At 51.3% G+C, this 18,036-nt stretch overlaps 1 protein-coding gene across 15 annotated transcripts in view; it reads right to left on the bottom strand.

The window, feature by feature from the left end:
- Positions 1–18,036, bottom strand: part of LOC116433709 (protein turtle) — a 235,762-nt gene that overhangs the window by 72,416 nt on the left and 145,310 nt on the right. For 11 of the 15 annotated variants that reach the window (XM_076370870.1, XM_076370879.1, XM_076370868.1 and 8 more), the window contains 2 exons: positions 2,339–2,466; positions 686–853 (listed from right to left, as the gene is read on the bottom strand). In XM_076370870.1, the coding sequence (XP_076226985.1) occupies positions 686–834 (149 nt within the window). In that variant the 5' untranslated portion in view covers positions 835–853; positions 2,339–2,466. Of the gene's footprint in view, positions 1–685; positions 854–2,338; positions 2,467–4,294; positions 4,465–18,036 lie in introns of all 15 variants that reach the window. The other 4 variants (XM_076370869.1, XM_076370871.1, XM_076370874.1 and 1 more) reach the window with 1 other exon arrangement.

Below are 18,036 nucleotides of genomic sequence, written 5' to 3'. Positions count from 1 at the left end.
GGAGAGAACTATTTTCTTTCAATATTTCGTACACTGATACATTATACAAAGTTTAACCCTTTGCACTTGGAAGTTTTCCACTAGAAATATTCGAACATTTTCTGACGAGATAAAGACGATATTTTGTGAAACTGACTCGAAGAGGAATCACACGTACATTGATGAACAAAGCTATTTTATTTCAATATTTCCTAATTGGTGCATTATACGAGGTATAATATTAAATATCAAATTTTATAGTTTCACTGTATGAAAGTGGTGAGTGAGAGTCACCCCTCGAGCGCAAAGGGTTAATGAAAGATCAAAGCGAAACAAAGAATTACGTTTCTGTGAAAAACTAAAGAATATCATGTCAAGCTTTACGATGACGCGTATACTCGTCAAACACAGTTAACACTAGGTTCACGGAGTGCGTCAATTTGACGCACACTGAATTTTATAAACATTACTTGGCAAACGTTTACGTCGTTTGGTTGATGCAATTTTATAATTTTAAATCCCTAATTTCCAAGATCCAAAGGGTTGAACACCAATTTTTCTAGGAACAACAGAATAAACCGGACGAACGTCCGTAAACCTAGTGTTAACCGGTTAAAGAAGAGGAACGTTCAGAATCCGACCTATTGACCGACCGATACAGGTCGACGGGGAGAAACTAGATTCCGGAAGGGTCAGAGGAGCTTACCTTTCTTCCTGGTCGTAGTGGTTTCCCTCCGCTGCCGGGTAACCATCGTGCCTTAAGGAACGAGGGCTCTGGGGAAGAGTGCTTCCTGAACACCGGGACTCGAGCCTTCGCCGGAGGTCCGTGGCTTGTAGCCCTCCTCCGCCCCCCATACCCCCGCTCCCATAGTACCTGTAAATCATAAAGGAGGGTCTTGACCAGGCGGCACGTGACGGTCCGGGATTCGATCGAATCGACGAAAAACTCGAGGGTCTCGGGGAAGAATGATTCGAGCATTTCCTTATCCCCGGCTCCCGCTCGGCGATCTCGGAAACGAGCATCCAGCGAACGATACACCGGGGGGCCGGCGAGCGAGCACGCGAGCCACGATTTATTAACGATTAGAAGAAACGGAGAGGCGCTATCGGCGCGCCTTCGTTTCAATTAAGAGGAATGATAAATCGCGGCGGTCTAATCGCGCGCGCCCGGTGTAATTACACGTCCGCCGGTTTATCCGATCGCGGTGTTTTCAATTTGCGCCGGCCGCGAGCTACTTAATCGGTCGCCGGAGCAATTCGAGCCGCGATAACCGCGCGTCTCGCTCGGCTCATTCTTTCCCCGCCCGTTCGGCCACCGTCAACCGAGCGATACAGTCACGAGACCGGCATAATGCGGCCGAGATAATGCCTCAATCGATCCTCGAACGGTTTAATGCCCGATTCTTATCGCGACCCGATTACTCCGCCCGGAGACCGACTCGGAATCGTTCGATAAAGGGTTCGATCGGTCGGCGCACGAACGGCCGCCGCAGCCGCCGCCCGGAGCGTGGAACGTGGTTCGTGTCCGTTCGAGGGGATGGTCCGCCGGCGTCTAACATCGACGAGGAAACGACGATCACGACGCCTCGGGGTCGAATGCTTGGCCGGATACCGGGGCCAGGATATCGGACGTTCGACGGAGCGCCCGATACGATCGTCCATTCACGGCACGATTCCGCTATTTTCAATCAGAATTCGCCCGACGCCGGTCGGCTATCCTTTAAATTGCAGATAAAACTTGTTTGCTCTGGTTCGCGGATTCTAATTGCCGCCAGGGTATCTCCGGTCGAATCCGACCCGGGGATTGGACGCGGTAATTCGTCATTCGAACGTCTGGGCTAGGTTACGGCTTGGAACTGTCCGATTTCGAGACAATTCCGGTGGTAACGCTGGGACTATCCGTCTTAGCTAATTCTAGGTGACACTGGGACTACCGAAGCAAACTGACTATATAAAATTCTTCGATGGGAACTCATGGTGCTTATATTGAGGGCACGATCGACTCTCGATCTGACTACTACTGAATATCTCTAGCAATTTCTATAGGGAATTTCTCTTATTATTTTTGCAGTAATTGCGAATTTGAATAGTTCTTCGTTGCTAACCCTGCAACTATTCGTCTTAGCTAATTCTAGGTGACACTGGGACTACCGAGTCAAACTGGCTCTTCAAAATTCTTCGATGAAAACTCATGGTGCTTCTACTGAGGTCTCGATTAACTCTCACTCCGAGTATTACTGAATTTCTAGCAATTTCTATAAGGAACTTCTCTTACTGTTTTTGCAGCAATCGCGAAGGGAATTTGCGAATAATTCTCGCTGATTTACGAGGTAGCTGGCAATTTGATTCATGTACTCACCCCTGCCGTTCCGCCACCACTACCGCTGCCCGGATCTTCCGCTCCCGGCGCCGATTTTCAGCAACTTCGCCACTTCTTCAGCCTTCGCGACAGCCACTTCAACCGCCACAGCGTGCCGCTAGCATCACCTGGAAAAGGAGGATTCGTTAGTGCCGGGAAAGGGAGAACGGACGGTCGCGTATTACGCTGCGAGCGCGATACTCGCCGGCGTCCCGCAGTTACGTTAACCCTAGCCCTGCGGGGTCGACGCGTATGTATTACACGTGCGCTTACATCGTGATTATCGAGCACGGCTGCTTTCTTCCGGCGCCTCGTTGAAATTCCGCGCAGGCAGCGCTTCAATCGAATCGATTAGCAAAATACGTGCTCAGACGCGAGCCCAATTGGATCGATTCAGTTTTGCTCCCGGCCAAAGGGACGAAATAGGTGGAAACATTTCGAACCGGCTGCCCGTGTCTCCACGGATGACCCTCGATCAGGCGGATTGTATTTCTACGAGGACCGATAATCACCTATGTGGCACCTGGACTCTAAGAAACAGCTGCCCTTTCTGTTTCGTCCGCGTTTTAATCAATTATTCGCAACAGACACGTGCGCAAAGGAATTCTGTTTATGTCGGCGTGAACTATAATCAGGAATTATTCCCGGAGTCATCGACATGACTGGTTAACACTAACCGCATAGGTCAAATGACCGGATTTAGCACTCCATGTTGTTTTGTAATCTGTGAGCAACTGCAACTAATTTTTATAGTATTCCTAGCGAAAATTAGAAATGCTATTTCGATCTTTTATTTTCCTTGGCACAAAATTTGGATGCGTGGAAAATCGAATAATTTTAGGGTAGTTTCTTTAGATTCATTAAAATATTTGATATTATAACTGGTGCAATACTGGAGCCTACAGAGGTCAAAGGGTTAAGATAATTTCCTTCAGCTTTGTTTATAGAAATATCTAATACTGTAAATGGCGACCTGATGGAGTCTATAGAATGCAAAGTGTTAAGAATATTCAGTTTTATATAAATTATACGTAACTCTATCTCTCCAATGAAAACGAATGAAAATAGTTAAACGAATCTACGCGCTAGATTCAGTATACCGCAGTGAGAATTCTGCGTTCTCTTTTGTTCATTTAACTCTATCCATCCCTACATCGTTCGATTTTCCAATCTTCATCCTTCCTCTTGTTTGTTTCTAAGAAAAATCTAATTTCTTTATCTCTATTTCGTAGCCAAATCTGACTTACGATATGAAAACTGCCGGTCGTCTGCGAACGACTCACCGTTCGACTAATTCAATCTTAACTAGATTCGAGCGCGTTTCAACGCAGAATTCCGCAAACATTATTCATTCAGCCCGATCCGACACGGAATCGTACGATTTCTCGATTCGCAGGATTCCGAACACATTCGACCGATCAAAGCATCCTTTGCCCCGGATTTCCCGAACGAGTCCATAACCGGCCAACGCAGCAGCAGAAATATACGGAGAGTCGTTCTCCGCGGAGTCCGTGTTGCCGGTCTCTCGCGCCCCCCCGGTTACATTCGTAAAAGGGAGAGAACGGCTCGCCGGCGTTTACGATTATTAGCCTTTAACGTCGATATTATTCCGGGCAGAGCAGCGTTTTACTGTCTCCCGGTGAACTGTCTCGGAAACGCAGTCTGCCCCCGGTGCTTCCGTCGTGAATCGCGGTCGGAGTAAACCGGCAATGAAGCGTAACCATAACCGGGATTCGGGACGGTTACACCGGAGCGGCCGGCTAACTGGAAACCCGTCAGCACCTTCGTCGCTGAGAAGGGGGGAGCCGCGGGGTCGGGGGGTCACGCGGTGCTAATAGCGAACCTACGGATCGGCAGGGCCGGCGAGGGGGCAGCCGGGAGGAATGTGTCCCGCTTTGAACAATGGCACATGTCGTCCGCTCAATTCCGCCCCGCCGAACGGCCCCACGACATCACCTGTCATAACTCGTCTTCGTGTTCCACGGTTATTAGCGCTGAGCCGCTGGGATCGGCCAATAGCTATCGCAGCCCCTGTAATCCCCTGCTCCTTTCATCCCCGGCCGATCGTCGCGCGCTAACGCCACGCACACCGACGGCGACGCGACACGGGAAGCCGAAGAAGCAACCTGGAACGATACCGATTTCTGGGTTTAGAGGCCATCGGTATTTTTATCGTTCGCCGGGATTTTCCTTCCGAGGAGAGGAGGACGAGAAGGGAATAGGTTTCGCGATCATCCACGAGAAGCTGTTGAGTTTATACGACGCTCGTAGCATCGCGAGAGGACTCTTACTCGCGAACGATCGGTTTAAGTAGGTTTTCGCTATTAGCGACTTTTCCGAGCGTCGGGGCTGCGTCTCCTTTGGATCGGCGCGGATCGACCGACTAATTGGACTCTGTCGTCGAACGCGCGACGCTTTGCGGGTTGAGGTCTCGCGTTGTTCTGGAATTTGTGTTTTGTTGGGTATAACCGTATCGAGCAGCGAGTTATCGGAAGTATGAAGTATGGAAGGTGATTAAGCTTGCATTTTTAGAGATCTTATGAATAATGCTGAATAGAAGATCGCGGAGTTGTGTAGAGATCGTTCGAAGGACCGGTGGACTTAAGTGCGTTTTCGATATCGACGGGCGAGGTTATAGCAGTATGACGCGCCTTTCCGTCGGCTCATCGTCGATCGAACGAAACCGAACAACGGGCTAATTGGCCCGTGTCGCCGGCTCCCGCGTGACGCCACTCGTTAGCCGCGATCGACGGGGAAAAACGATCGTTGTACTCGGCCGGCGGCCGAAAGGGCACGAGTGGCCGCTGGAATACGTGCCGCTTCATGATCCGACATGTTATTTTTGTCCCGTGATTAGCAACGATCGGTCCCCAGCAATATTTATCGCCGGCCGGTGACAGTTACGCGGCCGCCGTCCGCCTCGCCGATGCACCAATCAATTTCGAAGGGGCCGAGTTTATCACCGGCGCGCGCGGCCGCCGGTGCCAAATTGGCGAAAGTTCGCGGTCAATTTCACCTTCGCCATTCGTCCGTCTGCCGGTGGCTTTGGCAACTTCCTCCCGCTGCGCCGGGGAATTAATTAGGGCCGGTAAGCTGCGAACTGCGAGGAAATTTCGGGTCACAAAGCGAAGTTGCGCGACGGAAGGCGGTCAGCTCGCGCTGAAGGCATCGCCGGCAGACTGTAAACGAGTTCCGCAGTTACCAGCGAAGCACCGCGCGTCCGAGAAGGTAATCAGCCGCGGGAATATTCTCGAAAAACCGGCGAGCTGGTAACCGTTTACCAGCAATTTCGCGGACAGCGCGGTCCGCTGGTCTCGTCCGTTCGATTCGATTCGATTCGATTCGATTCGCCGCGATTCGATTCCGGAGGCGGCTGCACCCGATTCGATCAATCGCCGGCGTTTCTCGCTGTGCTTTTTGTATCCCCCGCGTCATGCAACGCGCGACGATTGCCGTCTGAAATTGAAACCGCTGCCGGGCCGGTCGACGCGACGGAACATCGATCCGGCGATGACAGGCGGCGCGCGGAATTTCCGCCGACCCGAATTCCATCGCCGGCGGAGGACGGCCTTGCGCTCCTTCCCTCTTAATCGGACTTCGGACCGTCGGCTAAGAAAACAGACACCGATGTTATTCTTCGTTCAAGGACCGCGGCCCGCTCCTCGCCGTTGAAAAGCCCGCGCGCGCGCTCGTAACCTTCGCGCCCGCTCGGACGCGGCGCGCTCGAATGGCCGAGGCCGACGGCTAAGAAACGGGCCGGGCCGGCCCGGTAGCCGAAAGGTAAAGCGGGACGAACGACGCCGGGAGACTTCATCAGCCGCACAAAGAAGTCGTTTCAGCCGGGAAAGATCGGATGCGCGTCCCCGAAGCTTCCCCCCGGCATCCTTCAGCGGAGGCTATTGCGCGCGGAAATATGTCAAGTGTCAGAGAAGAGTAACGCGGACTCGCAAATGCACTTGACACGTTCTCGAGGCCCACCCTGCCTCCCTCCCTCCCGCCCGCCCTCCCCGCCGCGCGAGTCCTCGTGCTCGCCGTTTCCAGGCTGCCTTTCGGAAGATGTTTCTCCGGAGAAAATAACTCGGGGCGGTGAGCGCGTTTAGGCCCCTAGTCGAAACTGCAGCGAGTAAACTGTTGCGCGTTTTTCGCGCCATCGCTGCCACCCTCGCGGAGCAACGTTGTCTATCGCGAGTCCACTGCTGCTTGGACAACATTCGAGTTGAATAGGGGTAGGCTTGGTGGATCATTCGATTCTGTTGGTGTCTGGCTCTTAGATGATTCGACGAAGGATCGAACCATTGAAAGTCAACGTTACGGAACAATTTATGCTTAGATCACTTTAAACTAGCACTCGGAAGTTTAAGTAGAAATATTTTTAGTTTCTAGTGAGATAAAGGCGATACTTTTTCAAGCTGACCTGGAGAACGCGTTGAGGAACAATGCTATTTTGTTTCAATATTTTAGAACGATTTCGCTGATTACGATAGGAGACTCGTGATGAAGATTTCTAGACTAATTTTACAACAGTCGATGTTATTACCCACGGATCAAAGCAAACTATTTTGCTATTATCATTGTATTATCATCAAATAAAATTTCCACTTGAAATAGAATGGACAATTTTATTTCTTCCAAATTGTCGATAGTAAAATGGTACATGAGCTTAGTGGCGAAAGTAAATAGCCAAGGGGTTAAATAGAATAATGAAGGATATTTAACTCAAGTTGTTCTCTAAGAGCAATCGCTAGATTAAGCAAACTTTAGAGCCAACGAACGTCCAAAACGAATCGTCCACGAAGGGAAGCAGCAATTCAATAGTGTTTCGATAGTCTACCGAATGTAGACCTCTAGTTCAACTAGATCGCGCTTCGGCGACTCATTCCGCTCGCGGCGGAAGGCTTCCGGCGCGCATTGTCAGCGTGCATCTCGTCCTAAATGCATGTCCGCGTCAGCGCGACCCGGAGCCCTTTCATCGCGCACAAGAGACTATGCGTCACGAGATCCGTTCGCACGTCCTTGCGGCACGATGATGAGCACGTTAATTATTACCGTCAAGGTTCTGGGTTAGCTGCACCGCGCCGCGGCGCGTCGGCCGACGAATTTCGGAGCTAAAAGGAAACGAACCCGAGGTCGCGCGGTGACGTTTTCATCGGAAGAAACAACCCCGTGAAAAGAAGCGCGCCGTTGGTGCGGCTCTCGAGCATTCTCCGCGGCGATGGGAATGTTTACCCTGCGACGATGAGCTCTCAGCGTCCTCGAGTCTCCTCTTTCGCAGGATTCTCCGTTTTTCAACTCCACGGAACGTCGGTGAAACTGAACGACCGATCGTCGGACGCTGGGTTTGCACCGGAATATTACGCGCGATCTGTTACAAGCTCGCATTAAAATGCACACTCGTCGAACAAAAGCATCGAACTCGCAACAATCGCGCATGGAAAACAGCGAAGTAGCGTCAGCCTGTTCGAGGCTGATCGAGGCTGATCCGCAATTGGACAAACAGGTCGACGAGCAATTAAACGTTCGGCGTGGCCGCGAGATCGTTGAAAATTACAGAAGCTCGAGAGGCATTGTGATCTCCGTTTAACGGCGTTCCATCCCGCGGCGCCGGCGTCGCGCGGCGTATTACCGGAAATGAATATTTTGATATTTCATGGGGTCCGGCCGGTGGCGCGCCGCGTTCGCCCCCTCTCCCCCACACTGGATTTCCGAGCGGCATAGACGTCGTTAGCGTCGCCGACCGCGGCCGAATCGAGAATTTATAACCGCGCTGGATGAATATCGAAGCGGGTCGGCCGTTTCCGCCGATAAAGACCGGCAAAGAAGTTAATTATGCAGCGCCAATTAAATCCGCCGCTCGATGCCGGTTCGCATCGATCTAATTACACGCGTGCGCGGGCCGGCTCGTCTTTTTTAAAGGAATTAACGGCCGACCGGCGCGCGGTCCGGCCGCGCGTATTTAAAATCGTCGAGAGCCGATTGACGCGATTAAAATGTCCGCGTCGACGAGGTTAAGCGAATTCGATACCGTAATTCGTCACGGCCCGCCGACTCGCCGCTGCGATACTTTAATTATTTTCCGCCGGAGTTACACCGCCCCCGCGCCCCCGATCCAATCGTCGCGAGGATCGTTGACCGCGTCGACTGCCGCAGCCGGCGGATTTCGATTGCAACGTCTTCATGGTAGCAAACGCCGAGGGGCGGACGGATGAAGCGTTCCGGGAAGCGAGGAACGAGCGAGTCGCGCGCGGGGGTTCGCCGGCGTCGGCGGACAAGCCTAACGGGGGACTCGCCGGTGATTACATCGGCGATAAGGTACGTGGGGTGACGGGCGAACAAAGGTGGATAGATGGAGGAGCTGCGATACGAACCCGACAGGGGAAATGGAGGGAAGGGTTGAACGCCGGGGCGAGCAGCGAGGGGCGGGGAAAGAAACGGAGGCGCCGGAGAATTCGGTGACGGACAGCAGGTGATACGACGGGAATGAATGTTAAAGTGGGGATGTTCAAGGCGCACCGCCCCCGGGGAAATCTCCGAACATCGACTTCCTAATATCGAACCCGGAACCTAACGGATTTTACGGACGCACCCGACGCGGGAACAAAAGACGCGAGACGGTTACGAGATAATGACTTTCCACGGTGGCGTCGCTGGAAAATCGATCTCGGAGGTATCCAGGAATCCCGCACGGTAATTACCGCCGGTACAATGGCCGAGAGGAGCTCTCGAACGGTTACGCGGCGAGAATCACGCCACCGCGCGCGGAGGTCCGGGATCTTTATGCAAACGACCGTCCGAGCGGGACTTCGTATCCGAATTAAAGAACATTCTCCTCCACTCGCGCGAACTGCAATCACGAACTGCTTCTTTTTCCCAGCGACCCACGGATCGCCAAGTTCACAGATTTCCAGAGGCGAAATTTCATTTTTAGCGACCAGCGCCGCTGTCTCGAGCAGAATGTTCCGCTGGACTGCGAGGGAGAAAGTTTCGGCTGAGTCCGCTGGGGAACTTGGATAACCGAGTTCGCCGGTTCATTCTTCTCCCGGCGGCTGCGTCTTGATTCCGAATGGAAAACCTCCCCGTTCGACGCGCGCCGCGAGGCGGTGGAATTCGCAGGGAGTCGAGAGGCAATCCGGAGCGACGGTTCGACTTACCGAATCAACAAGACAGGCAACTCAATGTAAATTCCGTTCCCGGCGCGGCGGCGGAAGGCAACGAGGCCGTTAACTCTCGACGAGTACAATCGACGACTGTCTGCGCCCGGGAGTACTTAACTCGATTGTGTTAACAAACCTAGGCGGTACACGTTCAGCCATCGTCGGCGGCGATCGAATATTCGCGCCGCGTCGCCACCCTTCCCGCTCCGACCCACATTCGCCCCGGCCGACTTTCGCCCCCTTCTTTCGCCCGCCCGCCGGAAAAGTCCAGAAACGGTCGACGAAACGTTTCGCCCCGACGATCGGGCAGATTATCGTCGCAATTACCGCGGGCGACGATAAGCGTCCGCGGGACGCGCGATGGGATCGCGCACGCCCGCCGGCACGGCAGAAGGCAATTTCTCCGGCGCACGTGTCGGCCGCTCGAAAGAAGGGAAGCCGCCAGGCCGGGACTCGCGGACCACCGGAATTACCCGCGGCGGCCGGCTGCGCCGGAAATGGCGGCGAGCACGCGATCGACCCGGTTTTCGTTCGCGGAACGGGAGCCACATTGTCGCGAGAACGGATCGCTCGTCGGCCCCTCGGATTACCCGGCGATAGCGACGGCGAACACGGCGCCCCTTTCGACGGGGCGCTGTCGGCGGGCGACGCGTTTCGAGAAAAAGGCAACGACGCGCTCGCGTGATCCGGCCGAGAGCTCGATCGGCGAGAGCCGCCGGCCGTGAAATTTTAACGGCGACGGAGCTTGTTCCGGGCTTCGCCGGCCGGGGCGAGGAAAACTGCGGCGACCGCGCACGGAAATCCGTTTTCTCCGGCTGCACTCGATTCTACGGTATAGATCCCACGGGTCTGTTCCCGGCTCGTGTACGTGAGGATGTGCAGCATTCGTGTGCGTGTATTCTCTGTACTGATTTTTCTAATGAATACTTTCTGGGTTGAATATATGCTACGTGTTATCGGGGAAAATCGTGAGTTTAGTTGTATATGTTGTTTATTAATGCTAGAACTACCGTACCAGGCAAAACTGGTTTCGATTCTTTTTAGCAGTTATTGGTATCTTCGAAGCAGTGAACATTCGAAATGATTTTGAACATAGTTTCATTTGAGTACTGTAATGAATGTCTGAGGAAACTGAAAATAAGCTATTGTTACAGATTTTATAGGAATTGCGTGTTAATCGTATTAAATGCTCGGTGGTTCTAATGTTAAATAAAAACGAGGTTATCGCGATGTTTCCAAACGTTGCAAACTATAAGAATATACTGAAAAATAGACGGTTCAATTTAACCCTCTGCGGACGAAGATTCTTTGAAATATGCAAGACCTCCAGCAGATGAAGCTGAATTATATATCGAATGCTTAATTAATACAAAAAAAGGAAACTTCGCGATGATTTCTTTCTCTTCGAGTAACCAAATCATTTGTCTACAACTTAGTCTTCCGAATCTGAACGTTTCATCTCGCCGGAATGCCGAGATTCTTTGAAATATAGAAAACCTTCAACAGATGAAGCTAAATTATATATTGATCGCTAAAATAATAGCAAAAATAGAAACTACATAATCTCTTGCTGTTTGAGTAATTGAATCATTTGTCTGCGACTTGTTAATTAGTGTTAATGAAACTCGAACACGACTTTTTGAAACGCGACTCAGCATCTTTCTTTCTGTCCGTTTCCGCTTAGTTGTTTCGCGATATTCGCTTTCGGTCGCTGTCAATCGACTAGGGATTAACACTAGGTTTACGGGCATTGTACACTTCATTCTATTATTCCTAAAAGAATCGATGCTCGTATATTTAGATCGTGGAAACTAGAGATTCGATAGTAGGTAATTGAGGTACACGTCAGTGTGATCGCATCAATCAAAATCGGCGTAAACATGTACAAAATAATATTCCTAAAGTCCAATATGCGTCAATTTGACGCGTTCCGTGAACCTAGTGTTAAGTCGACACCCTACGATAAACTTCGATCTGCGTGTATCTTCGAAGTACACAGTGAATCAGCGAGGAAGTTGAAACGAAGCAGTTCCCAACCCTCTCCCAGCGAACCCTTTCTCTCCACGCGGATTTCAAGGAAGTCCGAGGCGACCGTTCAAACGGGAATCGTACACGGAAATCCGGCGGAACGCATCGCTCGGCGAGGGGAGAAAGTAATTACACGATTATATCTTCCGACGGTGTTTTTCGCAGTTTTGCGGGCGCGCCGGTCGGTTTTGCACAGCCGAGGACGCGGCCAGATAGAGCGGCGGGCGCGGGCGTTTTTGCGCGGGCGAGTTTAATTAAAGTCGAGAGCCCGCTCGGTCGGCCGATGTCCCGCGGCTCGTCGCGATACATTTATGGAAAGGTCCCGGCGATATTTGCGGTGCGCCGTTCCAGTGTAAACCTCAAAGCGTCGGGCGTGCCGCCCGGCGATTCGCAGGGCTGCGTAACGACCGCGGGCGCCGCAAAACGCGTCGCCGCCTCGCCGCGGCACCGGCTGCGACTGCATCGTCACCTCTCCGACCGCAGAACTGCCAGCGGAATACCGAAACGCGACTGCGAGTACGAGCGGGCAGGCATCCGTGAAACGATATCCGGAGGAACACCCGAAATAACTGAAACTTTTGCGGCCGCGGCTCGGCTCGCGCCGCCGGATGCCGGGGATTCTGCCGGCGCGATCCGTCGAACTATCTTCCGGCGGAAACTCGCGCGCGAGACGCAGCGTCGCTCTCTTCCCGGAATGCCCTCGGGCGATCGTTCGATCCCGAGAGCGCACGCGACGACTGCTCGCGACTCGGATTGCTTCCGCTTGCGGGCGCGGCTCTCTGATAACATCCCGCGTAGAACGCTCGCGAGCGCGAGACACCGCCGCGTCGGGACCTCAGACGCGATATGAAGGTTTTATTGCCTCCGTTGGCGAGACGGCGCTCCAAAGATCCCGAAATCAGGGAGCTCGAACGGAACGGAATGGCGCGACCGGTATTTCGCGGAGGGAATTTCTCCCCGGTGATATCCTTTAGGGCTTTGCGCCTTTAGCTACATAGTCTGGCTTATACTCGGCCCGCGGTGTAATAACGTTAAAGCTCCCCGTATTCCCGGGGAAGAGAGTTCCTCAGCCTGTTCGCCGGTTATGAAAGATCGTAAAGCCTCACGGACGGGGCACGCGGGAAACAACGGACGCATAGTGTAACGAATGGACTTTGGATGGACGAAATTCGCCTCCGAGCAAACAGAAGCTGACTGTTTCGGTGCGTTGGGACTCTTGGATGTTGTAGCTTCGGGTTCTTTGTGTTGTACGCGGAGCGTAACTTCGGTTGAGAGGCAGATAGTTGACGTATAAGTGAATCATCACGGTTCGGTACCGCGTTTAGTAACTGAAAATGATGTGTTTCTTGATAGTGTACTATTTATTGAATGATTCTGTGCTAATTTCGTTGTATACTCTATCTAATCATAACTTAAAATATATTCTATAATTAACAAAAACAAACTATTATGACTCAACACTAGGTTTACGGAACGCGTCAAATCGACGCATATTGGATTTTAGAAATATTATTTTTATTATTATTACCCCAATTACCTACTATCGAATCTCCAGTTTCCACGATCTAAATAAACGAGCATCAATTTAGGAATAATAGAATGAAGTGTACAATAAATGCCCGTAAAGCTAGTGTTAATAACTATATCGTACAACTATGAACACCTGAATCGATAAACACAGATCCCACATTGACAATACTGTCCAGCTAAAACGTTCGTTCGTTACATTATGTGCATCGCGTTCCCCGTTCCCCTCTAATTTCTTCGCTCCTCGAAGGGGACGCGGGGCGAGGAGCGAGACTTTCAATTACCCGGCTCCGGTTCGCCGGAAGCTATACGATTCGCGGCCGAAGGTTCGCGGCCGCTCGCCGGAGAGCCCGGAGAATGTGGAACAAATCTAAAGTTGTCTCATCAACTTTTCACCGTTCGCAGCACCGTTCCTCGGAAGCTCGTTCACTTATTCATCCGCGCGCGCCGCGGCGAAGGAGCTCGATCGATGGATCCGCGGGAGGGCCGTGTGCCGCGGCGGAAGAAACGGCAACTTCCGCCGGCTCACCGGCGAGAAGCTCGTTGCCGCGGGAATCGTTCCGCGAGAGCATCGAGGATTTAATTGCGAGCCGCGCGAACGAATCTCGTTACGGAGGGAGACCGGGGGAGCCGCCCTATATTACGGCTGCTTTACAATCCCGTGGGACGCGGACGGTTAAACGGCGGCCTCCCGTAATCGAGTGACTCGCAATCTTCGCGAGACGAGGTAACGCGCTGCCGGATTTACGGGCCCGCCCGATATTGACCCCCGAACGACGCTTCCGCTTCGAGAGCCCGCGATCTCGGATATTTATTAAAATAGTGGCCGCCGGTAGCAGCCCGCTATCCGAAGGGTTAATTATCCGGCGCTATTAATGCCCGCTAACAATGCGCTTAAATTGCGGGTAAATAAAGTACCGCGCGCGCGCGAGCGCGCGGCCCTCGTAATTTCGCGCTTAATTAACGTTCCTCTCCGGCACGTATCTCCTCCAACCGACCTCCTTCCTGTCGATCCATCTTGCCGAGGCGCGAGAGCGCGCTCCGATCCCCGCCGACCCTCGCCGCCGCCGTACGCGCAGGCCGTCCGCCCCTCGCACCCCCGCGCCGCGGCGAATCGAGTGTTTCGAGGCGAACGCGGCAACGGGAACGCGTTAAACGAGCCGCAATTTGCGCGGCCGCCGAGACTGCGGGGGCATCGAAAGGGGTGGCGCAACCGGGCGCGGCGGAAAACCCGAATCCGCCGGGATCGAGAGATTTCCAGCCGCAGTCTCGACCCGAGAGGGTTTTTCTTCTCGAGCCCCCGCTAAGGAGGGCAAGAGGACGCCGCGCGCGCAAAAGGAACGAGACGTCGACCCCGTTCCGATGCCGAAAGAAAAGGGGTTGGGGCGGCCGGAACCGGCGCGGAGGGGGGCGGGGGTGGTTTCCATCGAGTCGGTCAGCAGCCCGCAGCTGCAATTGAATCGAACGTGCCGTAGGGAAGTGCACTTAGCCGTCGCCGTTGTCTCGTCTCGCTTTCGCCGGACGCGCGCGGCCCGAGCGACTTCTTGGAGGCGGCGAGCAATAACCGTGGCCCGACCGAGCAGCGCCGAAAGGGAAATTGCCGGTGCCGGGCGAATTTACTCTCTTCCCCGCGGGAAACCAATATCGCCGCTTCCAGTGGGTCAGCGGATCAGTCGGGCCCGGCGCGGCCGCGGATCGAACGCCCCTGGACGCGTCGCCGAGGCCGAATCGGAATTCGAACTTCCCTCCTTCCTGCGCGCTGATATTAACCCTCTGAGCTCGAAAGCTTTTCGCTGGAAATATTTAAGATTTTTCGACGAGATAGACGACACTGTTATTCGCAGATAAATTAAGCGACAAAGTGATTTTATTTAAATATCTCCTATAGCAATATAAAGTTTCATTTAAGATACTAAATATTCAATTTTAGTTTTGCTGTATCAAATCAAGTGGTGACTGAGAGTCACCTCTCGAGTGCAAAGGGTTAACCGTTTGACGGAGACAGCAAATCGAAAGACAGGATGAATATCGCGAAACAAAACGCGGAGACAATAGGAAGATAGACGTTGTAGAGTCGTGAGTTGTGTAAAATCGCGTTCGAGTTTCATTAACCCTTTGCACTCGGAAGTTTCTCAGAAATATTTGGACATTTTCTGATGAGATAAAGACGACATTGTTTAAAACTGATTTAACGATAATTCACAGATGAATTAAGCAACGAAGCTATTTTATTTCGCGCTCGCGAACACTTATAAAGAAAACAATCGGTTAAACACAATTCGCTTCCGCGAGAATCGCGTCGCTTGCTACTCAACCTATCTAACGACGGTATTACTCGGTTTTTAAGTCGAGCAACCTTTAATCCCCGCCTTGAACATGAAATTTCACGGTTTAATCCCGGCGACTCGAGCGGGTCCAGTCGAATATTCGATCCCCGCTGGCTGGTCCGAAGTTCCCGCTAGGCTTATAAATATTAATAACCGGCGGGATCGAAGTTTCATGGAAGTTGGGAATGAACTAGTTTCTTTGCCGCCCCTGACGCCCCCCGCAGTCCCGGTGCCCGGCCGCGGGACAATGTAAACGCGTCGCGGAAATCTATAAGCAGCTCGGCCCGGCCCGGCGTGAATTATTGCCCGGCTTCAACGGTACACGGATTATCAAGTAGAAAAGTTCCCGGGGAGAGCTCGTAAATTCCGCGAGTGTCGCGGGGCATATTTCAGCTGGGCAGCTGCGAGTCCGATCCGATTTTCCTAACTCGACGCGCCGCGCGTTAAGGGGATCGTGATTTCCTTAACCAGTTAAGTGTGCAGTTCAGTTTGAAAAATCTCTCATTGCGCGATAAAATCGAATAATGAAGCGTATACTCGTTAAACGTAAGCCAAATGCACTTAAGATACGTCCTAACGAAAAACTAAAGCGAAACGAAGAAGAATTACATATTTGTCTGAAAAAAATAAATAATCCATCGTTGAAAAAGTTAGCATCATTAACACTAGGTTTACGGGCATTTATTGTACACTTCATTCTATTATTCCTAAAGGAATTGATGCTCGTTTATTTAGATTATGGAAACTGGAGATTCGATAGTAGGTAACTGGGGTACACGTCAGTGTCATCGTATCAATCAAAATCGGCGTGAGCATTTACAAAATATTTCGAAAATCCAATATGTGTCGATTTGACGCGTTCCGTAAACCTAGTGTTGATTGAACGAGTTCAGTCGAAGGAGGTTGTAGTTATAGTTCTTCTTAGGTGGTCGCCTAAGTGTTAACCCTTTCGCGACGGGTGCCGTGTATATACGGCAGTCATTTATTACTTTACAGCGACTGCGCCGTCCAGATACGGTCACTTATTGGTTTTTTTACATTATTTTATTTCAATAGCGAACTCAAAATAAAGCTATAAATACATTGGTGGCGAAGTACGGTTCACTCGCGCTTTCGCGAACGACGACAGAGTATGGTCAGTCGCACTGTTGCGAAAAGTAGCGAAGAATGACACAGGTGCGCCGTCGCGAAAGGGTTAAGCGTAACTCGACCGGCCGCGATTTGTTAAGCGCGGATCGGTGGAACACGAGCGGCGACCGAGAAGAAGATCTCGTCCCCATTTTCCCCGCGAAAGTTACAAGGACGAAGATTCTACCCGGTGGTTCCGGGCGATGCAATTTCGTAACTGCTGACGAATCGAGGGCTGGAACCCGCGATAACGCCACGACCACCGGCGCTCCTCTTCCCACTGCGCGGCGGCGGATCGCGTAACAAGCGCGGAAACCGCCGAAACAACGACGGTCGTGCTTAAGCGGCGTCTGCGAGCTGCCTAAAGCACGTGGCGCAAACTTAGCGGGGCACGAACTTTCGAACGAGTCCGCTTGCATAATGCGGTGGCTCGGCGAGCAGCCAGACGAAGACGGCCGTGCCCGCGAGCGGGATGGAAACGAGAACCGATACGGAGGAAGAGAGATCGCTCCGGGGAAACCTGTTTCTCCCTTATCGAACGGAAGAGCTGCAGGGAGAGTTGCGGTCGGATTAGCCGGGACGCGCGGCGAACGGCGAGATGTAAAGACAATTTTTCTGTACAGTTGATGGAGGATAAGTAGAGATAGTTTTTTTAAAGAGCTACTATAGCGGGAATGTCATTGGCTTGTGAGAAAGGAAATATGTTTGTGGAGGTTAATACGGAATTTTTGTGTATAGTTGATGGAGGATCAGTAGAGATAGTTTTTTTAAGAGCTACTATAGCGGGAATGTCATTGGCTTGTGAGAAAGAAAATATGTTTGTGGAAGTTAATACAGATATGTTTATAGTGAAAATAGAGAATTAGAATTTTAAGAAATTTTTAACGATTTTTATGGTATTCCTGATGAAACTTAAAGGATTTCATATTACAAAGTTTCCTACATAATTTACCTGTGTAACTAAATAATAACAATAATAATTTATCAGCAACTGCAACTAATTTTTATGGTATCTCCAGTGAAAATGAAGAATACTATAACATTCCTTTGATCTTTTATTTTCCTTGGCACAAAATTTGGATGCGTGGAAAATCGAATAATTTTAGGGCAGTTTCTTTAGATTCATTAAAATATTTAATATTATAACTGGTGCAATATTGGAGCCTACAGAGTTCAAAGGGTTAAGATAATTTCCTTCAGCTCTGTTTATAGAAATATCTGATACTATAAATGGCGACGTGATGGAGTCTATAGAGTGCAAAGTATTAAGAGTACTCAGTTTTATGTAAATTATACATAACTCTATCTCCAATGAAAACGAATGAAAATAGTTAAACGGATCTACGCAAAAAATTCAGTATACCATTACCAACAATTGAAAATACAGACACGTTGCAATTAGAATGGAATCGAGCCATCTCAATCAAGACTACCCTGTCATTAAGAAAATAGAAACACAGTACACTTCACGAAACAAGAGCACGAATGCATTAGGGCCAACCAAACAATTTGGTGCAGACAGAACGGAAACATGACT

This window comes from Nomia melanderi, chromosome 9, assembly GCF_051020985.1.
Source record: "Nomia melanderi isolate GNS246 chromosome 9, iyNomMela1, whole genome shotgun sequence".
NCBI lineage: Eukaryota > Metazoa > Arthropoda > Insecta > Hymenoptera > Halictidae > Nomia > Nomia melanderi.
The sequence above is the reverse complement of the archived record's forward strand: the minus strand, read 5'-3'. Positions and strand labels throughout refer to the sequence as shown.